Source organism: Frankliniella occidentalis, unplaced genomic scaffold (assembly GCF_000697945.3).
Source record: "Frankliniella occidentalis isolate FOCC.00 unplaced genomic scaffold, Focc_3.1 Scaffold619, whole genome shotgun sequence".
Classification (NCBI taxonomy): domain Eukaryota; kingdom Metazoa; phylum Arthropoda; class Insecta; order Thysanoptera; family Thripidae; genus Frankliniella; species Frankliniella occidentalis.
Window position 1 is genome coordinate 36,145 of NW_026267735.1, and position 24,756 is coordinate 60,900.

Below are 24,756 nucleotides of genomic sequence, written 5' to 3' on the forward strand. Positions count from 1 at the left end.
CTATGTTCTTAAAATCATTTCTGAAATATCAAGCACCATGCGGTGTTGCCCCGAGGGTTGGCGTTCTTATTAACTTCGCCTTACAAGATTATTTCAATCTAGAATGCTTACTTCAAGTTCCAACCGGGCTCGATCAATTCAAGTGCATTTGGCGCTTGTATCAAGTAAAATGCACTTGGATCAAGTTTAGGGTTTTCTGGGTGTATCAGTAGTAGCATGCCATATAGACGCTGCTGCAAGCGGAAGTGCGGTTGCATTTGTGTTACCCCCTTCTCATCTCCCTTTCTCCTATTTTCGTTCGCGTATTCAAATCTTGGCCAACTGCGTCAAACCCCAAACCCTCCTCGCCTCTGGGTAGACCGTCCTCGTACAGCTGCTTTAGCGTCGCAGGCTGGCGCTTTCAGTGGCGCCTCGTGAAACAACGTTCATTTGTGGAAACACCTCAAGGAATTTGTATTTTTTGGATTTTGTTTTTGCACGATGAATATGATCAGGACCCGCGAATGGTCGATTTGTCTTTCCTGTTCTCCAGTCCTTCCCCGCTCCCTACACTTCCTGGTTCGGTAGTGGGGCTCAACAGGGTCAGGCCACTGCCTTATTGTTCATGCTTCATTTCCGTCTAGATGTAGTGAACGCCTAGAAATGAAGTTTGACTGAATTATCTTCCCTGGTATTTATATGTCCACGTTCTCCAACCCTTTTAACCTTTTCAAAGTCGTCAAAACCTCCGATTTATTAACCTGACCAGGACAGACCAGGACGGACGAACATACCCAAGAAACTGGCTGTCAGACTGCTGCGGCTGCTGCGGGCTGTATTCAGGAACGCATCCTGTCTTCTGCGAGTGCGACTGCGACTAAGCAAACATCGCAATTTTAAACTGAAACACAGTAACGATTTGAAATAACCGTTGTGTTTATTTCGCACTCAGTTCGTTCGTGTTTCCATGTGCAGCAGCCTTTGAAGCAACCATTCCCTTTTTTGCTTTGGTGCGACAATACACCTGTCTACATTGATGAATGAATGCTTTAATGATGTCGGTTCTGGCCTGACTGATATTTAAGACATTTAATAGCTTGCTCACGCATGATTTCTGCTGTTTCAGGTTCGTGGTTTGAGGAATTGCTTGAACCGGTACCGTCGACGGTGGACAATGCAGTCGAAGGTGCGCCAGCTGTAAAGAAGTCACGAGTGGCAAGCTTCAGCCTCGAAGTGTTGAGTCGTGGGCTAAGTCCCTTCTTTGACATGTGGCCAAAATATGATGTCAACGTCTCTCTCAAAGAAACAATATTTAACGATCTCATCGATGAATGTAGACAAAATTATCCTGGGGCTAGGTTAAGCAACAAGCTTCGCACAAGCCTTGAGCGACTGTCAGTAGAATGCCGCAAAGAATTAGTCAGCCGAGTCAGAGATGGATGTGCACCTCTCTTCATTGCGTGTATGAGAGGAAATGCTGAAATGGTTGACTATCTCATTAAATTTTTGGGTGCTGATGTTGAACAACGAGGTCTTTATGAGGTTCCTGCTGACAGATCTGTTCATTTCGTCACTCCCTTATGGTGTGCTGCTGTGTCTGGGAAATTAAATGTTATTAAGTGCTTGGTCGAAAATGGTGCAAATGTTAATGCTGCATCTGATAGTGGGTCTACACCTGTCCGATCGGCATGCTTTATGACCCATATGGATATTGTCAAGTACCTTGTGGAGCATGGAGCAGACATATTAAGACCTAATTACAATGGAGGTACTTGTCTCATCAATTCTGTGCAAAGTGCTCCTCTTTGCCAGTACCTTCTTCAGGTATTTTATTTAAAAGTCAACACTATCAACATATTACAATTTAAATCCTAGTATAATAAAAAAATACATCTGTTGTTTTCTTTTGTTATAGCATGGTGCTGCTGTAAATGTCAGAGATATTCAAAACAAAACAGCATTACATTATGCTATTCAAGAACATCGCTGTGAAACTACTGCACTCCTTTTGGACCATGGGGCAGATCCGCATGCTTGTTCTCGGCTCAGTGATGATGCTCTGCGCACTGCTTGTATTAAGGGAGCCCAAGCTATATTTGATCTACTACGAGACAGAGTTTGTTATGAACCAGAGAAACTTGCTGATGCTTATGAACTACTTGGATCAACTCTTCTTGATGAACATAATGATACCCAAAATGCTTTACAACATTGGAGAACTGCATTACAAATTAGACAATTAAATGGTAAAGATGGCATGCCCATCCCTAAAAGACCAATTATGTCTCCAAAGGAAACTTTCAACTTTTCAAAAGAATTTGAAAGTGCTGAAGATTTAAACTCGCTAGGTTGGTAAAGTATTAAGAGATACCTTTTTTCTTTTTCCAATCATAAATAGAGTTGCTCTGTTATTGTCTTGCTGGTTATGTTTCAGATGTGGATGCTATGCGCATGCAAAGTCTATTGATTTGTGAACGAGTACTAGGAGAGCAGCACAAAGACACATTATTTCGTTTAATGTATCGTGGTGCAGCTTATGCTGATGCTCTTCGATACCAGCGCTGTATTGATCTGTGGCGACGGGCTCTTGAAGTCCGCATCGTGAAGGATTCAATACTGACTGGTGATACATGCTTTACTGCTCAAGCCTTAGTTCGTCTCTTTGTTGATCTAAATGAAAAGCTTCTACTGATGCATGATGGCGAAGGTGAAGGAAAAATGCCTCGATTTGAGGATGTGGCATCTGTCTTTTTGATGTTAGCCACTCCTTTAATTGAATCTAGGCCGTTATTAGAGGTAAAATATAGACAGTAATTTTGCTCACAGGAAAACAAACTGTATTATTGTGTTCATCTATAACCTAACGAAGTACCTTTCTCCTTTGTCAGATTCACCCAATCAACAAACGTCAACAAGAAAGTTATGATCGTATTTTGAGGTGCATTACTCACCTTGTTTATTTATTGGTTAAAACTGCTAAGTCAGAACAAGACCAGCACAAGGTTTACAGTCTAGTTACGGATCTCATAAGGTACAATCCCTGCTCTGCGACTACAGGAGACTCTCTGCTCCATCTTTGTGTGTCAAAACTGAATACCATCAAAAGCAGCTACTTTGCAGAAGACAATCAAGTGACTCAGGTATGGTGTGAGGGCTCATTTACTTAGTACATTATTACATTCTTTTCTACATTCTTTCCCTCCTCTTCTTAATATTATGGTATTTTTTAAAAATCAGGTTGTATTTCCTGATTTGGAAGTGACCAAAGTACTCCTTCAGTGTGGTGCTCCAGTCCGAGCAACTAATAAATCTAGGTCAACACCCCTTCATGTTGCCTCCAATCCGTACAATTTTGATAATAAAGTAAGTGCATCTTTCTGTATTGTAGATTATTTCATGGACCTAAAGTTGCATTTAAATAAAATTTCCTAACTAATGTTTTTACACTCTTTTGTTTAGCTGGTCAAGCTGCTACTGGATCATGGTGCTCATCTAGATCAATCAAATAAATCAGGGGAAAGGCCCTCTGTAACTATACCAAACAATAAAAATAACACAATAAACTTAGTGAATTATACTACGCTCAGGTGTTTAGCTGCTGTTGTAGTATGCAGGTACAGAATTCCATATCGTGGTCAGGTTCCAAGCACTTTAGAAAACTTTATGAAGATCCATGATTATTGTTAGTAATGTACTGTAAGTTTACCTATGTATCAGAGGTATATTTCCTACAAATACTGTCTAACTGTTTTAAATATCCCAAGTTATCCAATTTTAAATTTATTTATCTAGTTAGCCTCTTAATTTATTCACCAATCAATCCTTGCCAATCGAATGAACATTCTTTGTTTGCTACTTTTCAATCAACTGTTATGGTTCAATGTGAAACTACTTTTTTATGATGCTGCTTTTAGGTATCAAGTATTCCAGTAGGAATTGACAATTTTAAGTCTTTGTAAATACTGGAATGTGATTTCAAAGTAACTTAACTGCTCCTTTTATAATTTTTTATAAAAAATGTGCTTTGTCTTGGTTTTCTTAATTCCCTGACGTGAAATGGTGCACTAGTACTGTTTTATTAGACAAGCAGATTGTTTTTCGTGAGTAGTTAAACTGAAGTTAAATCATTTATTTCTCCCGAATTCTGTTATTGCTCTTCCTGCAGATGGCAAAAACTTCTTTGTGATTCAAAGAATTCTATTTTTATTATCAAAATTGCTTGTCTGTTGTACATATAGGTAGGTAGGTATCATAGCATTCTTTGTTGTTTATGTTTTGCTTTTGTTTTTCTAATTTTATCATGTAGTTGTTTTCTTTGTTCTCTTTTTAGCACTGTTGTATGTTGTACAGTATTAGCATCATCTGTGAAAGACTGTGAGACTACAAATCATGTGGTATTTGTAAGCAGCTTTAATTTCTTCCAATAATGTGTTCTTCCTCATTGAAATTCCGGCTTTATAATCTTGCCAACTTGTGTGTTTGCTTAGTTGTAGTTCATTTAAAATTGACACATTACTTCTGTAAATTGTAAGGAGCTGGGATTTCGAGTATCTAATGGTTAATTTGCTTGTTTTCACCGAATAAATGCCACTATTTTGTTTGCAGTTGTGAATTAGAAAGTAACCAACCAGTGTCTGAATTCACCTTTGTTCTAAATTTCTGAATTGCTGCTTACAGCTCTGGTGTGATATTTTTATTAGTCTGTTTAATATTTGTGCACAATTAATTGTATCATATAAATCTATGTATCTATCTTTCTTTAAATGAATACTACCATGTGTTACTAGGATATGAGCGCTGGAGACAGTGTTTGTTAAGCAGTCATGTTGAAGTAGATTCTTAATTTATTTTATCCCTACACATGTTGTCAGAAGAAAAGGAGAAATGTACTGAAAGGGATATTTGTTATTGTGTCCTGTTTTTGTTAGATAAGTTGTTATGTGATATGATTATTTATTTTCTGTGTTGTGCTCCATTCAGTCAGTTATGGAAGCTGAACTAACATTCAGTTTTCTAATTAAATACACCACTCCTAAACTGAAAATTTTGTTGTTAGTTACATCTTGTCTTCCTTAGTTCTTATGATTCCGTTGTCAAATGACTTGGTTGTAAACAATGGTATGGGGATGTGCAGAAATACCTAAGCAAATTGGTAATACATTTAAAAAGCAATTTATTTCTCTGAAAGGGGAACTACACACATGATGACATCTTCAAAAGCTTAGAGTATGAAAATCTAATATGTTAAAAGAAATGCTGCTAAATGAGATTCAACTTTGATGAGACTGCTGATGATGGTGGGAAAAAAAAAAACTCTCAGTTATGGAGCTGAAGTGAATTACAAACTTAAATAATATCAATTTTCATGGTCCCTCTAAACACGGAAGTATTTCTCGGTCAAGGCTACCACATACTGCAAATGCAATTCTCAGTGTCTTCAAGCATGACAAAAGAAAGTTCACTTGTATTAGCTGGGTTCAAAAAATTTCATTTTCCCATAATTTTCTTAATGTTATGCATGACTGTTTACCAACAGGTGCACTTCAAGAAGATATTTGTTCAAAAATATAATTTGACATCGAGCATCACAGAGTACCTGCTTGGACCCAACCCAAAACAAGTTCAATAAAGATAAAATTCTGCCTTTATCAATGCAATGAATTATATTGCCGAACCAGAGCCGACACAAAAAATAAAGTAGTGTATTTGAACTTAATACATCTCTAGTTTAATAATTACTAAACATGCATAGCACCTCATTTCTGAGAGTACAACACCACAAAATTACATGCAGTAGCAGTAGTCACATGGTTTTGAGTAAGATAGTAATTGAATAGAGTACCCTAAGCAATACCCTGAACTTTTAGACTAAAACATATGACATAAAACATGAGGTAGCATAAACATTTATAAGAACGTCACAAACACAACAACTAAATCTATCTCATAACAATAAGATTTGTACGAATTTCATATAACAAGCCACTACAACTATATATATACAACAAAGCGATGTGTATAAACAATTAGCGGATTAAATGATTTTTACATATGAACAAGCTTCTCTAGATTAGAGAATATACATAGCATAACAGAATACATAATGACCATCAATGGTAAGCTGTGCTAATAAATGGAAAAGTTAGGCATCAGAACCATAAGCGTCAATTCATTCCACGTCATGTAGAATTTTTCCAATCCAATTTCAGTCAGTTTGAAAGGTACATTAAATAAGAGGACTTCAGTTGAGCAAATGGAACCCCCAATAGTATCTCATATTTTACCTTGGAGGTACATTAGATTATAACACATTAATTAACATTATTGACAGTCAAGTAAATTACAAAGAAACAGATTTCATACATGTGTATGATACACAAAAACTCATTGATGGCACAGCATACAGAATTAGCACATAAACAACACATTCAAATTGAGTAAAACTATTCAACTTTCAAAAAGTGAATAAATGTTTCCAATGAAGTAAGATCTATTGGAAAAAGTTTGCTAATGCCAAAGATCCTGAGGTTACAGCATTATGATAATGAATACATTCAAACACCATGCATCCCCAAAAAATCTATCATTGTTGCAAAATATTTTAGAGTTAACAGTTGCACACATAAATTCTTGCTCTACCTTGGTGCATGAGACTTGAGATCAAATATTTCAATTAATAAGGGTTCAACTTCACTTGGATCAACATCCAAGTAAGCACGCACATGTTCCTCATTTAGTCTGTGTAGCTCAGAAATTTTTTGAATTAATTTGAGGAAAGTAGATCTTGCTTCGCAACCCGGAAGAATGCACTCCAAATATCGCCGCAAAAGGTAGTAGTATGAATTCTATAAGGATAGAAACAAAACCAGAATTAAAATATACTCTCAACCATGACTAGAAACAGTAACTTCTTTAGTGTAGTAAATGGAGCAAGTGGGACAATACCGTACCTGCTCAAGTTTAATTACATCTTCATGTACAACATTTGCTCTGGCAGGGGTGAATAGTGTAATTGCTGACAAGATAAGCATAATATTTTCATCCGTCCTCCATCTAGAATCAAATGATTGTTGAAACCTTTTGTGCTCTTGGTATAAATTCCCTTTACATTCTTTCAGGACATCTACTTTGATTGCATTACTATGTGGGAGCTGGAAGAAGACAAAAAGTTGCAATAGATAAAATTCACTCATTTTAAAAATTTCAATTGAGGATGACTTCTTCAGGTGAGGTACTACTCACAGCCCATGAATCTTTCTCAGGATTATACGTTGTAACACTATGTAAAATCAGCATTTCCATACAAGCGCCTTTTAAAAGGGCTACTTGATCTTCTTGACACATGTTTTTGAATGCATTAATTTTTTTTGCCATTTTAACTAATCTTCGTATGGCAACAGCAGTCAAGTTTATAATGTCCAACAGGCAATGATCTGGATTTGTCTGCAAACATAATTACCCTGAATTATCATGTAAAATCAGACAGGCAGAGACAGAAAAACTTATTTACTATACCTCTTCCATGGGAGCTAGTAAAGCCTTATTAGCCACTATAAGTTCATTAAGTTTAGCTCTTTCCGCATCATTCAATTCCTTGTTATGAAGATGGCCTTCTGGATGCCCATAAGGAACTGATAGTGTTCTTGGGGTGTAAGTGGAAAATTCCAATTTGATAGCATCACTCAAAATTGATTCAAACGAATTTGGGGCATTGCTCATCCTAAAGAAGATACAAATATGATGAACATTGTATTTTCAAATTTAGAGAAAATAAAGTGTAAAAGAGTCAATTTATACCTGAACACGTCGTGAAGAATATCCTCATCAACACTTCTCTTTAGAACATAAGGCGCTGTCGTACAGGAATCCCATGAGCCAGAGGTGGCATTTACACCATCAACACCAGTCCAATCACCTTTACCCTCTACCACATACAGACTATCTTGTTGAGGAGGGGGTGAAGTGGAGGCCTCTCGGCGAGTGCCAGTTTCTTCATCTGAACGCTTGCTGCAGATTAATGAGGAGAGTAGAGGTGTTGACTGCGAGACTGGCTGCACCAAATCCAAAGTTTGAGTAGATACAGTTTTAAGCCCACTATTAGACAGCAGTTCAGTTTGTGTAGAAGTAGAAATTGAAACTTTGGAATCTGATAAGGCTCCACGTTCTTCCGGTTCTTCTTCATTGCTTTCAGGATTTTTACTATAAAAGAGGAGAAAATATACATTTATGGTAAGAACACAGCTACAGACCATGATTTTTTTCCCACCCACCTTAACTGATGTGGATATGTGATAACACTTATCATACTCTGCTTTTTAACAACTCCAGTATCTCTCAGAGCAACCATCTCAGTATTTTGTGATGCAGCAACTGTAGCACTATCTGGTGGAGAATTAGGGCTTGGCACAGAACCAGCTGATGATGCAGAAGTAGGAGAAGGGAAAGACTCCAACAAACGCTGAGATAATGAATCACTTTGAGGGGGACTTCCATCTTGTGCTTGAGATGAACCAGGACTCGTCTGACTCTCAGATATATGAGACCAGTCTGAGAAGAAATTACAGTCATTTTTATGTCTTGAACTTCATTATTGGGGAGGAAATTTTAAGTATAGGAGCAAATTTTTAAAAAGAATTGAAAAGTACCTGAACTTGCTGCATTCCAATCGGAGTCTGCGGGATGTTGCTTTGAACCAGCAACTCGACGTTTAGATACTGCTGCTCCAGGATTATCATCTGAACTTGCAGCAGCTCTCTTTTTGGCTCTGTTTAATTCTACTTTCTGTCTTTTATTTAACCTTTCTTCTTCTGACATAATATATTCCTTCCTCATACCAACAGTAAAACATTTCTGTAATCGACATTTTTGACAAAAACGGCGAGTGATTGCTGTCATAACACAGCTTTCGGAGAAGGGACATTTGAACTCCTGTATAAAAAACGTAAAAAACAACAAAAGTTTTATAATATTAAATTTTTTTGAATGCAACAAAATGCACTTTGTCCAGTGAAAAAAAAGCACATTAGATGACGATAGATACCAACCTTAGCTTTAAGAGCATTTCTTCGGAAAAAAGCTTTGCATGATTCACAGGTTAGAGCATTGAAATTATATCCATGGGCTAGATCGCCACAAACACTGCATACTTTGCTTCCATTGCTGCCTGCTTCTGTTTTCACCTCCACTCTGTCATCCAGCACTTCGTTTGAGTCACTGCTCATTTTTAATTTCACTGTAAAAGAGAAAAAGTAATGGAATGGTTTCAACATTTAACGTTATTCCAAAAGGTAACCTCTTTAATGTCTCTGAAAACATGAAACTGAGGTTATAGAAGGGACAACTCAACAACTGGACGACCTTCATATTCAATTATCATTAGTAGACAGAAACTATCAATGACCTACTATTGTTGATGCCATCTATTGAATACAAAAGCAAAAGCGTCGTGAAAATAGAGTTTCTAAAACTACTAGAACTGTTATCGTCGAAAAGATTGAAAAGCAACTGGCCGAGAAAAAGATAACGTCGATCAGGCCATATCTCGCCCCACTGAGTCACAATCCTTTCGGTCAACAAATTCAAGACAGGATTTACGTACATTTAACATTGTAGCAGACTGTCAATAAAATTCAAACAACTCCACATCTGATTTCAAATGCATATGTTTGTGGCACAAACGCCCGAACAAACTTGACATTATGTCAATAGGAACAAGCGAAAAACAAAACAAATGCAGACGAAATAATGTAGGTACACAGCACAGCTGGGCAAAGCACCAAAATCCCCATATTTGTCACGCAATGGACAAAATTTCTCTGTGTCGGTGAAGTTTGATTTACGACCAAAATTAAGTTTATCAATTTAGTAAGAATGCTCTCAGAAGTATAATATTTAACCGTGATGTTTTTACCATCCGATGAGAATTTTGTGTTTGTAGGTTAGACTTTATCAGAGCTCTTACCCGATCACATTGTGACCCGAAAGGGCTGGTCTAATTTACTTTACAGGAGCCAGCGCGGAAAATGTAGAACCTTTTAAGCGGATTGCAACTGACGCTACAAGGAAGACCCATCCAACACCTAGATAGCACTTATGGACTAATCAACTCCCGCTCTGTACATATTAGTAATAGGACGGGGAGGGGGGGGGGGGCTTTCCCCGTGCGTAGCGCCAATTGCAATCCGCTTGAAAGGTCCCACATTTTTTTGCGCATTGAAGCGTAAAATGCAAATTTCATGTTTGTAATGCGTATTAAATGTGGGACCATTCAGACCCCCTTTTAATTCGCATTGTCACATTGTATGCGCGTTTATACTAGCATGAGCTCATTCTCGGTAGAACAGTGGTCGAGGGACATGCGGCTCATGATCCCCGGCATCTGCATCATTACAGATACATTTAATGTGCATTGCCGAATTAACTGCGCATGCCCAGTAGCTCCAAACGCATTAAATGCTCATAAATACGGGTAGAAATGTACATACAGGGTGACACATTGGTGACGCTTTGAAAGAGCATTACAGCTTTAATGCACATTTAGTGCAATTAATTCGTCACCAATGTGTCACCACTTGTGGTGCCTTTGGGGATGTCGAGGCGCATATAATGCCCATTAAAGGCGTTGAAAATGCGTTACTGTTTATGTGCATTGTTACGTGCACTGCAGCATTTAATGTACCGGGTGTAACTGTGAATGCGCAGCAGTGTTGCGGGTTTGCCTACCCGATTCGCCCGTAAGGCGCCATGGCCCCTGCAGCCCTGGCCAGTATGCAATCCCGCAACACTGCTGCACATTCACAGTTACACTCGGTACTTTAATGTGCAGTGGCGATACTGCGGACAAACCCCGTGGATTTCTTTTTAGTTACCGCACCTGTGGCTCGGGCGATTAGGCAACCCGCACGCATACATGTGGATCTCACGGGGGTTAGGCACCTGGTACTTTTCTTTCAATCATAGTTGACTGTTCTGTAGGAGAACGAGAGCCCGCTCTGTGCTACATAGAGAGTGAGGAGGTGGAGGGGACTTTGCCCTCTGGTAGAGACAGTCTTTAGGGGGACTGTCTAACAATCATTGCTCACTCACACACGATGACCCACTTTTCGCATCCTTCTACGCGGTTCTCCTATCGCTTCATATGCTCGTGCCTCTGGCATTCAAATTCTTGCTGTGTAGGTCCAACCTACTGCTGACGGCGGACCTCGGCGCCGCGGCGGGTCACGATGGGAGGTGCTGACATCGATGGGGGCCCAAAGAAACACACACACACAACACCCTCTCAGCCACAACCCACAGCAAATGCACATAAGCGACTGATTTTAATCATGAAAAGGGAAAATCGTGAACTTGCACACTCCACATTTCCGATATGCATGGGCGGTGCTGGGCGAGGAGGGGGATGGGGATGGGGATGGCGGTTCGGGGTAGTAATTATTTTGAGAATTGTCCAGCAACTGACACGATAATCGCACTGAGAAAATTGTTTGGTCACCAAGGCCGAAAAATTTGGTTGCTGTAACTAAAAGGGTGTTCAATCTGCCCCCTGAGTCATAACCATAGAACGTTTTATCGTGCTGGCTGAGCGTTCAGACGCTCCAACCAAACACCCCAGTCAGTCCGACAGAACGTTCTATGGTTATGACTCAGGGGGCAGATTGAACACCCTTTTAGTTACAGCAACCAAAGTATTTTTCTCCGTGCGGTGCGTGCGCATTGTAACGCGTGTAACGCTTGGTTTGACACATACAGAACATCCATCCATGAGCGTGTGTCGCGATAAGCCCCCCGATCCGAAGGCGCTGCTCGCGAGGCGACTCCAGGCCTGCCGCGGCCGCTGACACCCCTGCGCTGCGGGCTGCGGGCTGCCTGACTCAACACGCTGAGTCGTCGCTGAGCGCGATGGACTTGGTCAGCAAGGGACGGGGCGGCCGCCTGGCCGGGGAGAGACGTGTGCAGATCAGGGGACAGAACTCAAACCCCTTGCGAAACGTCGCCCATCGGGGGAAGGGGAGGGGTGGAGAAGGGCGTTCCAGCAGTCCGAGGCACCCGCCGGGGGGCGACGCCAGCACACAACCTTATTGTCTAGTCCGCCTGCCAGCGAGTCGAACCTGCGAGGCTCCGGGAGCGAGCCGAGTCCAACCGCCCAGCGCACCCGCCCCTGCTCGAGCCCCATCGTTCCGGTGAGTGCAAGAGGCTGAGAAACGAAAGCGCCCAGTCACCCGCGCTCTTAAACACGACATTCTCCTCGATGCGCCGTCTCTATGAGTGGCATAGCAGCGCTCATGCACAGTCCTATCTCAGAAAGGACTTGTACGTATGTCTCGGATGACGTCACTGTGCTCTCTCCGACGCGATAATTACCGGGCAAAACCACTAAAAAATGAAGTTAAAACAAATATCTTTCGGCGTCTTTCTTGACACAGCTTTCTACTTGACGGTAATGTTGGTTGATTTTCCTTAGTGTCCGTGCGTCACGTTTTTTCGTCCGTGGTAACACCGTGTCAAAAACTACTTCTATAAAATATTCGGGCGTCGTGCAAGTTTGAAGGGCTGTACATTTAGAACAGATTATGCTATAGCGTGGTTAAATACCTTATTAAATCCGAAGCTAGATTGTTAAATCGTTGAGGTCTTGTTTTTCAAAGTCTGTTCAAAGGTACCTACATAGGCAAGGGACCGTGAAAATGGCGTACGAACGTCTGTTTGTCACGCGTGGTTTTGCCCGACTGAGGGAGAAACAAATATGAGGCGTTCGCAGCTTCACGAGATAATCATTGTTTGGGATCCCTAAAGACCACGACCCGTGAGTCAGCTGGCACGTGCCCCGATTACAATCGGATGATCAAACGGAAATCGACCTTGTTAAAAGGGTCATATTTGAACGCGGATTGGGGTGGGGGGTGGGGGGGTCGCGTCCCATACAGTGTGACGGGGGGAGAAGGGCTACAGGGTCAACGCACACCTGGGCCTGACGATTCCTGCAGTACATCGAAAAAAAAAGAACATAAGGGATGCATTCTTACAGCCGCGGCTCGAGTCTCTACCCGCCACCATGGCAGCAACGGCCGTGCCCACTGCGGCATTGGCCCTGCTCCTGCACCTCTTGTCGGGCTGCTCGGCGGCCTCCATGTCCGCCGCCGCCACCTCCGCGCCGAGCGAGACCACCCCGGCCCCGCCGCCGCCCGCACCCTTGCTGTCCGTGGCCGTGAACCCCAAGAAGATGTCGGCACTCGTCAGCGAACGCTTCCTGAGCTTGACCATGGACCCCATGGAGCTGTCGGCACACAGGAAGCTCGGGTGAGTTCAGCAGCCGTGTGAGGTCCGGAAGGTGCGCCCGCCGTGGAGCCCCGGCAGTGAGCCCGTCCCTTCTCGTTGCAGGCCGGGCTCCGTGCGGGCTTTCGCCATGGCCCGGGGGATGTCGCCCGCTTATCTCAGACTGGCGGGGCCCTCCAGCGACCGCCTGCGCTTCTCCAGGGAGGACGACGGCGCCTCGCACAACGGAACCACGACGGGTAAGGTTCGGCCGCTGGCGACTGGCGACTGGCGCCCACTGGGGGGGGGGGGGGAGGTACTTGTTGTCTCTGCCAGACTTGAGGCGAGACTGATCCCGAAGAGCGCTCAAGGGGCGCTGCCCTATGAGTGCGCGACAAGGGCGGAGCTGTACGGGAGGTATAGGAGAGCGCTCTTCGCTCCTCGGAATCAGTCGGCTGACTCGGCTTTTTTCGCAGAGGGCGACCTGGTCGCGGTGGGCCGCTGGGCGCGCGATGCCGGCTGGCACCTGGTGCTGGGCCTCGACGCGCTCGCCCGCGACAAGAAGGGCGCCTGGGACCCACTCAACGCCGCGGAGATGCTCGGCCAGGCTGACCGCCACGGCTTCGACCTCGCGCTTCAGCTCGGATACGGTAGGTCCGGGACCCGCCCCCGCCCGCTCGAGCTCGGACGACAACCCTCGAGGCCTAGACGCTGACCAACCTTCCCCCGTTGTCTTGCAGAGTCCTCGGCGCTGGCCCGAGCTGGGCTGAGGAGCGGCGCCGACGTCGGCGCCGACCTGACCGCGGCCCGCACCCTGCTGGCCGACTTCCCTCGCTACAAGAGCGCCGTGCTGCTGGGCCCCGACGTGGCCGCGGCCCTCGGCGCGCCCAGGGCCAACCGTGACGTCGTGCACTTCCTCCAGGATGAGGCCCGCGCCGCGGCGCCCGAGCCAGACGTCATCGTGTGGCAGCCGTAAGTGTTAGCGACGTTAGCGACCGCGGCACAGTCCCGCGGCCCCAAAAAAAGTCATCGAACCTTGGCCGAATAATGCCGCCGAATGCAGGCAGCTGATAAAACACGTCCTTCTGTGCGACGGTTCGAGAGGCGGGGGAGAGGGGGACTCGGCAGTCTCGGCCAACTGCAGGTGTCAGCTCTACTGTACCAATGAAAGGGCCGACGAGACGAGAGGGACGATGGCTCAAGCGTATGATGCCCCAGCGCAGCAGACAGTGTTCAGATGATCCAGCGCTGACGCACTGACCATACCGACGCACTGAACGCCGCCGCCGCGGGGATTGAAGGGCCAGTCTGCGCACGAGATACGGTTGTGTGGCCGACCGTGGCCGACATCAGAGGCACCTACTGTACTTTGAGGCAGAATGTCAGGGAAGGTTTTAGGTCCGCCGGATGCAAGGTCAGAGCGATGCCAAGAAAATTGCTCCTTTTGAACAAATTGGGTTTGAAACTGACGGGAGGATGGGGAAAGTGGGCAGTGGCGCTTAGTTAGGGTCGCTTTGTAAAGCCTAAGAGGTCGGACACGAAGTATTTACTTCAACCGGTCATAACGTAGCGCGGGTGACAAAAGGTACGTCGCACGATTTGTCCCCTTACCGCCGCTCCCCGATAGTCGGCCGTAATCAGATCAGAAAGTGGCGGCACGACGAAGTGGGCGGGGCCGTAGGTCATCGCACTTCCCCGCGCCTGCCCAACCCCTATCCGCAAACATTAGAAAATAGTAATATTTCAACGATATGGGGTATTTTTTAAAAATTGTGATGTTGATACTTTCTCTTTTTGGCGGACTGAAAGAGAAGCGAGTGATGCAAATCGCGACAAGTATTCGCTGTTTGTGGTGGTCTTTCTGACAAGTATGCGAAGCCGACCCGCAACCCTTACAACAAGCGAACAATTTATTTTCTATTACTGGACCCACTTTGCTGGGTCACCGCCACTTACTCCTCCTCTGTTCAGGTGGTCGGCCGTCGCCGGCCCGTCGGAAGCTGGGAGGGACCCCGTCAGCGAGCCCGACCTGGAGCGCGAGGACGTGAACCGCCTGCTGGGACGCGCCGCAGCCCGGCGACCGCTGTGGATCGGTAGGTATTGGTGGGCCGGCAGAAGGAGCGACCCCACGCGCGTCGCGGCCGTGTGTGTCATTCACGAGATACGGGCGAGAGATAAGGGCGAGGCGGGCCCGGGCCATCCGCGGACAGAGGACGGCGGCGGCGTGACACTGTGGCGGCCGGCCGGCCCGCGCCGCGAGTGGCCAGTGGCCAGGCGGGCCGTCAGGCGGGCCGGGCCCCCGCCAGCCTGTTGTTGTCGCCATGCCTCTTCTAGCGGCCCGCGCCCGCGCGCTCGGCCAGGATGTTGGCGGAGCAGCAGTCTGCTGGGTGTGCTCCACCTCCGCAACAGCTTCCAGCAGCGCTCTTTGACGATGCCCGTCTTTCTCACCCGCAGCCGAGTCCGATGACGCACCCCCGAGGAACTTCGGCGGCGCGCTGCAGTGGGCCCGCCGCGTGCAGGTGGCTGAGCGGGTGGGAGCCGACGTCATCTTCCGGCGCTGGCGCAGCCCCGGCGAGGACCACCAGCCCACGCCCGACTTCTGGGTCTCGCTGCTGCACAAGCGGCTGTGCGGGCGCGCCGTGCTCGACTCGCGCCTCGCGGGCAACCGGTCCGCGGCCTCCGTGACGGCGCGCTGCACCGCCGCGGCCCCGGCTGGCCGCGCCCGCCCCAACCCCCGCATCTCCGCCACCGGCGGCTTCACCAAGCTCAGCTACGAGCGCGGCGATGTCACCATGTTCGCCGTCAACAGCGGGCCCGTCGAGGCCAAGGTGGTTGTCAAGTTCAGCCCCGCGGCCGGCCTTCACCAGACCACCCTGCACGAGTACATCCTCACCGCTCCGGGCCACGACCTGGGCTCGAGGTGAGACTACTGGGTCACTTGACGCGGTCCTCTCGACCCCGGGACCAGCTCACCGCTTTATCTCTTCCTGGCGCCACCTGGCATTTTCACTTGAGACGGGCGGGAAAGAGAAAGCGGTAGTATATCGACTTTCTAAAGGCCCCAGCCTAGCAAGGCCACGGCCTGTTAAGAAAATCGATTGTGCCTGCTGTCTCTCTTGCCGGTAGGACCTGCAGTCAAAGTGGTTACCTACCTCGCGGGCGCCTTCTCCCAAACTGACAACTCTGTCCTGCAGATAAGCCCTCATGCCGCCCAGTCGTAGGCAGCCCACCTCACTCCTGGTGGGGGGCGATGATAGGAACAACCGCTTCGCTGCGTGTAACCCAGCGATGTTTGTTTTGCAGATCTGCCCTGCTCAACGGCCATGTGCTCAGCGTGGACAACGGCGGCGGCCTGCCCGGGCTCACCCCGCGCGTGCGGCACAGCGGCGGGGACCGCGAGACGACCCTGGTGCTGCCCGCGCACTCCGTGGCCTTCTTCGTGTTCCCCGGGGCGCAGTCGCGAGCCTGCCAGACCGCTCCGGCCAGCGCCGCGGAGGCGGAGGCCTCTGTCATCCCGCTGCAGCTCAGTCCCCGCCGGCCCGAGGACGTCCAGGTGCAGTTCCACGTCGAGGGCCTTTCCAAGAGCAAGACCAAGGACAAGCTTGCCGCCACTCTCAAGGACCAGGACGTCGACCACCGTCAGAATGTCCTCCACGAATCCGACGCGCAGCCCTTCGTGTGGTCATCCCCCTCCTCCCTGGAGCAGTACGCTGACATGGACGAGCCGAGGACTAAAAGGGCCACCGCTGTGTCGGCCATGCCCCACTACCCCCCACGCGCCTCCCCTCTCGCCACGCCCGAGGAGTGGCTCGAGCGCCTGTCGAAGGTCCCGGCCTTCAAACGGAAACACCAGCTGCCCTTGCCGGGCGCCCACGCAGCCAAGGCAAAGGTCCCCGACGAACTGGAAGACAACCCCTCGACCATACCCGTGGCCGCGATATACCGACCGGATGAAACGGCCGACGACAAGGAGCCGGCGCCGCACAGCCCGCACATGCCGCACAAACACCACAGGCCGATGGCGCCGATCAAGCCGTTCAAGCTGCCCAAGAGGATGCCGCTGCCCGCGGCGCCGCGCCTGCCCAAGCGGCCCGCCCCTCCCGCGCCCGCACTGGCGCGCCGCAAGCCGCTGCCCAAGGGGCTGGCCGTCGCGTCGCTTGTCGACCCGGAGAAGGGCGTGAGCGCCGAGGACGTGTCCGAGGCGGAGGAGCAGGTGACCGCAGACCCCTTCCCGACCGGCGACGTCGTGGCCGAGGTGGGAGAGTCGGGCGAGGAAGGCGACGACTTGTCAGGTGGTCCCGGAGAGGCGCACGGCGACTACGAATACGTGGACGACGACGCACAGGATGAGGAGGATCTGGAGAAGGGCGGTCAAGAGCAGGGCAACAAGACACCAGTTCCTCAGCCACAGCCCGAGGTCAACCCCTTCGACAACAAGGACGTGAACGAGCAGACCCCGTACTACTTCGCGCCCGGCGAGTTCATGCAGCAGTACAGAGCCGTGCCCAGGGCTGCGCCGTCCGCGGCCGGAGAGATCGGGGAGATGGACACGATCGCGGAGCCGCTGAGCGTGGTGCGCGCGACCACCCCGCCGCCCTGGGAGCCGCACTTGGAGGAGTACGTCGTGATGCAGAGCCCCGCGCTGACCGCCGAGCAGCACCAGCAGGCGCGGCAGGACGCCGACAGCTTCTACCAGGGCGTGGCGATGCAGGCCCCGCCCCAGGCCCCAGAGCAACACCATCTGCACCAGGAGGAGCATCACCTTCACCAGGAGCAGCAGACCCACCAGCATTCCGACAGCTTCTACCAGGGTGTACAAGTGCAGGCCCCAGCGCAGGCCCCAGAGCAGAACCATCTGCACGAGCAGCATCATCTTCACCAGGAGCAGCAGCAGCAAACCCAGCAGCACGCCGATGGCTTCTACCAGCCTGCGATGGTACAAACCCCGGAGCAGACCCTAGAGCAGCACCACCTACACGAGGAGCATCACCCCCATCACGAGCAGCAACAGCAGCATCTCGAGAGCTACTACCAGGACACCGCGGATCCCGAGTCCCGACCCGAAGGTATGTCTTCCATGCGTTCTCTGATGCACCTAAGAAATCGTCCAGAAAGTACACCCATCACGAGCCTGTCACGTTCAGCTTCTGCAAGCTCTCTTGGCGCCTGGTAGATAGGCAAAATCTTGCATACAGTGCATGCGTGTAGTGCGGGCTGGCCTACCATGAGTCTTGTAGGCGCCATGCTCCCGTTATTTTACGAATGAATTAAAACAAACGTACTTTCTGGATGATCCCTTACGCGTCCGCAGCTTTAGCACGTAGTTTCTTTAATTAAATTGGAGTGCTTGACGAGTTACCTCCTATAAAATAATATGCTGACAGTCTTATTAATGTGTGATTTTTGTACAGGGGACTTTGACACGCTGCCACCCGTCGAGGTCGACCCGGATCAAGAAATCAACACGGACGTCCTCATCGAGCTCGGAAAAAGGTACCTCCGTGAGAAGAAGATGACCTTGAAGCACAACGAACTTGACCCGCTGGACTGCGAGAAGGGCCAGGTCGGGCCGAGCGCCCCCATGGAGGAGGAAGTGGACATGGCCACCATGCAGCACCACGCGCGGCGTCGGCGCCAGCTGAGGACCACCCTCCCCACGGGCGCCAGCCCCAAGCCGTTCCCCAGAACCCCCCTGAGGAGCGTCGGCGAGGAGCTCACGCGTCCGCAGCTGCCGGCTGGCCTGCGCGAAGAGCTGGAGAAGAGGGTGCGTGACCGCAGGGAGCGACTGGAGAAGGCGAGGGACTCGACGGCGACGAGGGAGCAGCCCGACAGGGAAGAGAGGTTGAGCAAGGCCCGGGAGCAGCTGGAGCAGCAGCGGGAGCAGCAGCGGGAGCAGCGCGAGCGGCAGCGGGAGGAGCGCGAGCAGGCCGAGAAGGAGCGGGTGGCCAAGGCGAGGGAGGCGCTCGGACAGCAACGAGAACGGCTGCGCGAGGACCGCGGCAGGCCGCTCGCCCCTAGACCCGCACTCGCACTCCCCTCCGGCTTCACCCGCAGGACCGAGCGGGTGAAGCGCTCCGAGGCGGCAAACAGATACCTGGACTCGTTTGGCCGGCAGGAGCAGTACTCTCACCCCAGCGGCCACTGGCGCCGGGTCACGCCGGCCCCGGCCCCGCAGCACCACACGCACCACCTCCACGTGGACACTGCGGGGCGCAGCGGCGCCGTCCCCCGCTACAAGTACGGCCACTCCCCGCAGCGCGTCGGCGTGCGGCACGAGGTCGTCAAGAAGACGGACGTGCTGCGCTACGGGGGCGCGGGGAAGACCACCGTCGACGCGGGCCGCAACGAGCTGCCGAGGAGGAAGGGTGGGCGCTGGCAGCAGCAGTACAAGCCGCAGGACAACGTCGCCGTGCTCTGGGAGGGCAGTCCGTTGTCGCCCCTCCACACCACCCAGAGGGTCCACGTCGAGGTGCCGGTCGAGGTCGACGTCGTCCCCAAGCCCACGTTTCTGCCTGTGGAAGAGGATGAATCGCCGGAACAGCGCGACGATCGGGACGAGCCTCCAACTGAGGTCAAGACGACTAAAATTCTGAAGACGGAACGGACTTACGAGACCACCGAGCCCTCCGAAAACGACAGCAGCGCGGAGGAGGGTGGCTACGGGGCCGCAGAGGAGGAGCCAACTAGCCCGTACTATGCCCCCCTCGAAATCCCTAGTCGCGCGCACCATCACCACCATCACCACGTCCAATACAGTGAGGACGATGTGGAACAGGTTACTCCAGTCGAAAAATCAGACGAAGCAGACGAAGCAACATCGGCCTCGGAGGAGTGTGAGAATGAAGCCAAACAACCCTCGATGCTCCCCCCTGAGGCTGAAGGAGAGGCTGGTCCCATGCCCGTGTTCCCGTTCAAGGAGCCCCATGGACCGAAGCATCAAGTGGTGGGCTTTAAAGCAGACGACTCCTCCCCCGGCGGGTGGTACACATTCGCCTCCACCTCTCGCTACCAGACACCAGAAACGGAAGACGAGGACAACGCGTCGTCCGAGGAGGAAACCGCGCACGCGAACTACCCTACCATGGAAGTCCACACATCCTCCAGGAAATACTCATCCTCAACTAGGGTCTCGTCTGCCCAACGTCCAAAGCCACATGTAGTCAAACTAGTGACTCCCTCGCGAAGCCATCAAGCCCCAAAACCGCAGGCCTTGGTGCACCTAGAGAGGCGACCGCAGCCAAGGCCGACCCCTTACCGAAGTGGGTCCGCCGTACACCCCGAGGCCGGCAGCTCGACAGTGAGGAAGGCCTCCTATAACATTGTCACATCGCAATCACAGCCTGCAGTCACGCCATACGCCACACAAGTTGTAAAGATGGCACCACCGCCCAAGTCCCCAGCAGTCGCCGAAATACAAGAACAGCCGGAAGAACAGCCGGAAGAACAGCCAGAAGAACAGCCAGAAGCACAGCAGGAAGAACAGCCGCAAGACCAACTCCAAGAACAACCCCAAGAACAGGCCCAAAATCAACAGCAAGGAGATTTTGTGTCATTCGTACAAACAGCCCCGACTGAGTCCGAGGTTGTCTCCCAACAGCCAGAAGAGGTGGCGGGCTACGCGGTCCCCGTTCTCCAGCCAGCGCCCCAGCCACCGATCCAGAGAGTCTCACTACCGGTGCAACAGCCAGCTCTGCAGCCAGTTCTGCAACCAGTTCTACAGCAAGCCTCTCAGCTAGCCCAGCCAGCCCCACAGCCATATCCAAGACCAGTGCAACAACCAGCCCCAGAGCTAGCTCTTCAGCCAGCCCCAGAGCTAGTCCTGGAGCCAGCCGCACAGAACGTGCGACAACCCAACGCAAACCGCAAGGCTGCCTCTCAGCAGGCGAATGCACCGCGTGCATTGTCTTACTTGGCCAAGTACTTCCGACCTGTTCAGGACCAGGCACCTAGGTTTGAACAAGTTTCCTACAACCGGGGCCGACCCGAGTCAGCGCAGAGAAGTGCTTGGCAACAGCCTGCTGCTGCTGCCACCACCCTCTGGGATCAACCCCTTGCTGCACCCACCGACGACCTCTGGGGCAAACCTGCCACTGCCCTGGCACGCAAACCTGCGGCAACACCTTCAGACAACTTGTGGGGCCAACCTGCTGCCGCAGGTAACCTTTGGGGTCAACCTGCCGCAGCACCCGCACGTCGACCTGCCTCCACCCCTACAGACAACTTGTGGGGCCAATCTTCTGCCGGTCCCTCAGATGATCTTTGGGGTCAACCTGCAGCAGCATCCGCACGTCAACCTGCGCCTGCCCCGTCAGACAACTTGTGGGGCCAACCTGCTGCCGCTCCCTCAGATGACCTGTGGGGTCAACCTGCTGCTGCCCCCACAGATGACCTTTGGGGTCGACCTGCAGCAGCACCGGTACGAAGACCTGCCACAGCCAGCGCAGGAAACCTGTGGGGTACAGCCGCTGTTGCTCGCTCCGATGACCTCTGGGGTCAACCTGCAGCAGCCCCCGCCGACAACCTGTGGGGCCAGTCGGCTCCATCCGCCCCTGCCACACGTCAGTGGCGGCCTGCAGCGCCCGCATCTCGTCGGGGCAGCCACGTGGCCTCCTTGGAACAGCCTGCGGGAGAGCAGCTTCTGGACTACAACACCCACATCCTCAGGCGCCAGCCGGGCAACGATCAGCCCCGGGCGGCCGCGGTCCAGGTCGCCTCCCTCGCCCCCGCCGGCGGAGAAGCCGTGGTCCCGGTCAGACGGACCCTCAGTGCGAGCTCGGCGCCGCGTGTCCCAGAGCCAGCCTGGATGTCGGCCGGCTCCCGTCGGAAGCGCTCGGTGGTGGGGCCTGCCGGGCCTGCCCCCGCAGCCGCGACCGAGCACCGTCGCGACAGGCGAGGGTTCTTCGACATGCTCTCCCACGACAAAAAGGTAATGCTCGAGCGGAACCTCCCGGCCCAGGACCGCCCCGCCACCGCCACAGCCGCCGACAAAGGGGTGGAGGCGGCGGGCTCGAGCAGCATGGTGGAGGAGGTGGGCGGCAGCAAGCCCGTCGACAAGGCGGAGGCCCAGGCCGTGATGGACAAGCTGGCCTTCCTGACGTCCAAGGCCTCTGACGGCAACAAGGCCGTCAACGTCCTCGAGATGCTGCCCTGGAGGCTATACGTGCGCGGTGGCGACGCGGCGCCTGCGGCCTGAGCGGTAATGTCTTCCCGGTCTCCCGCACCACGCCGGGGCTCGGGGCCCGTGCTTACTCTACCCTTCTGTTGCAGGTCGCCCCGGCCCCCGATGACCTGAGCGACGACGAGTGGAGCGCCGAGACGGAGCGCATGCGCCGGAAGAAGCAGGAGCGCCAGGAGCGCCAGGAGCGCAAGCAGCGCCAGAACAACGTCCAGAGCGCCACCGATGACAGGAGCTTCTTCTCTGGCCTCATTGCCTCCCTGCTGAGCAAAGTGGGCGTCGTCGTCGGCTACCTGGACAGGCTGACGCAGGGCAGGAAGCCCGCGTAGAGCACCGTCTCGCGAGAGAAAACCCGTCATCTAGTACAAAATTATTAGTGAAGCTTTTGGCTTATAAGAGCATCAAGCAAGCTTCTGTTCATAGCTACATTTATTTATTATTGGAAATGTGTGTTTTCCTCTTTATGTGTTTGTGTCGTTTTTGTTTATAATAAAATGTTTACCATGCCGGCAATACTGTTGCAACCTTAAGATACCCTTTCCGGTCACTGTCATATCAGTTCAAATCGTACAAAGTTCTCTCAGTATAACGCTTAAAAACCAGAGATCAATAAAACAAAAGTAGTAATTTTTTCTTGTTCAATACACAGAACAGAAATCGTCAATATTTACAAGGCCTCATGAACTTCCGACTGAAAGAGGGCAAAAAGTCGGATGTGGAGAGGGACAACACAAGTTATTTACTAACATTCGCCTCTTGGTCGACATTTCGGGACGTTCACATTAGTATTCTCTCGTATAAACCACTGGCAAAATAACGTTGGTCAAAGTCATGCGAAATTGATCATACACGTTTAGATTATGTTTCCGGGGCTATCACGGGCGCGGCCTCGGCCGTGGCACTTAAAATTTTTGTTCTGGAACCAGGTTCCAAACAAGGGTGACCGTTTCGCCCCGTTGGAGCGGATGGGTATTCTAGCTCGCATGCAGTCGCTCGACTGGGTTTGCCTATCGAACCTTGCCGTAGCTCCCTAGGGCGCCGCGCGAATAGGCAACCCGGCCGCACTCCTGGATCCGGGCTAGTATACCCATTCGCTCCAACAGGGCAAAATGGCTACCCTCACACTGTGCAGTCACAATCCATTTCCCCTAACCTCCATTATGTTTGGTTACACACTAAAGTACAATGCCAGAGCATGCCGAAACGGCGAAGTTTGCTTTGCAAACTTGTTTACCCGCCATGTTTCAAATAGCGATTTACCCCCAATAGAAGAGAACGAGTCATAAGTTCCCATGTGTTTCCAGAGAAGCAAATGACTACCGAAATGTGAAAACACAGTCAGACGCAATACCGAGGTAGATGGGTGGCAACCTGTTTACTCGGGGGGCTGCTGAGTCAATGCTTTCGGGCGGTTTGATGTCGTGCTTCCCTCGCGGAGAAAAAACCCGAATGTGTAGATGTTGCATTCTCATAGGGGGACAGCTCAGCCTCGCGACTGGCTCTATTTCAGGAACGATGCAGTGAATCACAATGAAAATCAGAAGTGCCCAAGGGAATATTTGAAGCCGATACAGGCTGTATTTAGTTAGGAGATCTAAAGCTGAGAGCTAAACGTGAGAGCTAAAGCGAAAGCCGAGAGCGAAGAATCGGTCCGGTGGTGGTGGGTTCGGGAGCCCGCAACACGACCCGAGCGAGGCCCGACGTCCCGAGACAGGACCGATTCTTCGCTCACGGGCTTTCGCTTTAGCTCTCGCGTTTAGCTCTCGGCTTTAGCTTTTCTAACTAAATACAGCTACAGACTGTTTTCAAGAAATTGCATGGACCAGAGTTTCAGGGGAGAACCACACTCCCTCTCGCGATGTGTCCGGAAGTAGTCTCCAGTGACCGTCTACTTTTTTTGTGTGCGAGTTGAGGTTAAACGTAATTTGCAAAAATAATACTTTCCAGAGGATTGGTTTCTAATGATATCAAACCAAGCAGCCGCCATCCAAATGTTTACAAGGACGGCTAGCGCCCCGAGAAGGGAAGGGGTTCTGTGTTTACCGACCTATCTCCACGACTTAGCGTGTTGATGTGTTGCCCAACCAACGCCATTTCACTGACCCTAGCCAATATTTTTCGGTTCGAGTTTCGTCGAGACGCGTCACGTGTCGTCCCAGGCGTCGTGTTGATCTCGCCGTCCTCGTCGCTCTCCGCCGGGTCCGCCGCGGGTCTGACAGAGCGCGCGAGCTCCCCTCACGTGGCGCCCCCACCCCCCCAAGCGTGCCGCTGCTCGGCGCCCCGCTCGGCGCGAGCGTGGACGCGTGACTCGCTCGTCCCGTGTGGACCTGTACTGCGACCGCGAGAGCGAG

At 50.7% G+C, this 24,756-nt stretch overlaps 3 protein-coding genes across 9 annotated transcripts in view; 2 read left to right on the forward strand and 1 right to left on the reverse strand.

Moving 5' to 3' along the window:
- LOC113209293 (protein fem-1 homolog CG6966) overlaps positions 1-5,023 on the forward strand; it is a 22,144-nt gene extending 17,121 nt beyond the window's left edge. The window contains exons 2-8 of one of the 3 annotated variants that reach the window (XR_008012185.1): positions 1,106-1,803; positions 1,895-2,327; positions 2,414-2,775; positions 2,868-3,119; positions 3,217-3,342; positions 3,439-4,221; positions 4,310-5,023. Coding sequence is in view for 2 of the 3 variants with exons in the window: in XM_052275431.1 (XP_052131391.1) it covers positions 1,106-1,803; positions 1,895-2,327; positions 2,414-2,775; positions 2,868-3,119; positions 3,217-3,342; positions 3,439-3,666 (2,099 nt within the window). In the remaining variant the exon portion in view is untranslated. Of the gene's footprint in view, positions 1-81; positions 990-1,105; positions 1,804-1,894; positions 2,328-2,413; positions 2,776-2,867; positions 3,120-3,216; positions 3,343-3,438 lie in introns of those variants that run through there. The other 2 variants (XM_026426722.2, XM_052275431.1) reach the window with 2 other exon arrangements.
- Positions 5,024-5,135: 112 nt separating this feature from the next.
- On the reverse strand, positions 5,136-15,328 carry LOC113209294 (nuclear hormone receptor HR96). Of its 4 annotated transcripts, none has more exons than XM_052275430.1 (9): positions 15,187-15,328; positions 9,024-9,211; positions 8,625-8,907; positions 8,250-8,526; positions 7,777-8,178; positions 7,495-7,699; positions 7,222-7,422; positions 6,930-7,130; positions 5,136-6,824 (listed from the first exon to the last, which is right to left on the reverse strand). In XM_052275430.1, coding segments are annotated over exons 1-9 (1,968 nt in total). In that variant the 5' UTR covers positions 15,188-15,328; the 3' UTR covers positions 5,136-6,614. The 4 variants fall into 4 exon arrangements, with proteins under 4 accessions (XP_052131390.1, XP_026282511.1, XP_026282509.1 ...); XM_026426726.2 differs by lacking the exon at positions 15,187-15,328 and adding an exon at positions 9,578-9,911; XM_026426724.2 differs by lacking the exon at positions 15,187-15,328 and adding an exon at positions 9,384-9,571.
- On the forward strand, positions 11,973-22,918 carry LOC113209291 (titin-like). 2 transcript variants are annotated; one of them, XM_026426720.2, is made up of 10 exons: positions 11,973-12,158; positions 13,004-13,275; positions 13,357-13,490; positions 13,707-13,880; positions 13,971-14,202; positions 15,202-15,323; positions 15,685-16,150; positions 16,534-18,296; positions 18,642-22,156; positions 22,498-22,918. In XM_026426720.2, the coding sequence occupies exons 2-10, from the start codon at positions 13,031-13,033 to the stop codon at positions 22,732-22,734; spliced, it is 6,888 nt and encodes a 2,295-aa protein (XP_026282505.2). In that variant the 5' UTR covers positions 11,973-12,158; positions 13,004-13,030; the 3' UTR covers positions 22,735-22,918. The 2 variants fall into 2 exon arrangements, with proteins under 2 accessions (XP_026282505.2, XP_052131389.1); XM_052275429.1 differs by having other exon boundaries at positions 18,642-22,426; positions 22,498-22,647.
- Positions 22,919-24,756: the final 1,838 nt, after the last annotated feature.

Excerpts from the sequence above, each read along its gene's own strand:
- LOC113209291 (XM_052275429.1), top strand. The coding sequence starts at position 13,031 with ATGGCAGCAACGGCCGTGCCCACTGCGGCATTGGCCCTGCTCCTGCAC. Across the intron at positions 13,881-13,970 it reads CGCGCTTCAGCTCGGATACG|AGTCCTCGGCGCTGGCCCGA; the intron begins GTAGGTCCGGGA and ends GTTGTCTTGCAG. Across the intron at positions 16,151-16,533 it reads GGCCACGACCTGGGCTCGAG|ATCTGCCCTGCTCAACGGCC; the intron begins GTGAGACTACTG and ends TTTGTTTTGCAG.
- LOC113209294 (XM_026426723.2), bottom strand. Across the intron at positions 7,423-7,494 it reads TACTAGCTCCCATGGAAGAG|ACAAATCCAGATCATTGCCT; the intron begins GTATAGTAAATA and ends TTATGTTTGCAG. Across the intron at positions 6,825-6,929 it reads ATGTAATTAAACTTGAGCAG|AATTCATACTACTACCTTTT; the intron begins GTACGGTATTGT and ends CTATCCTTATAG.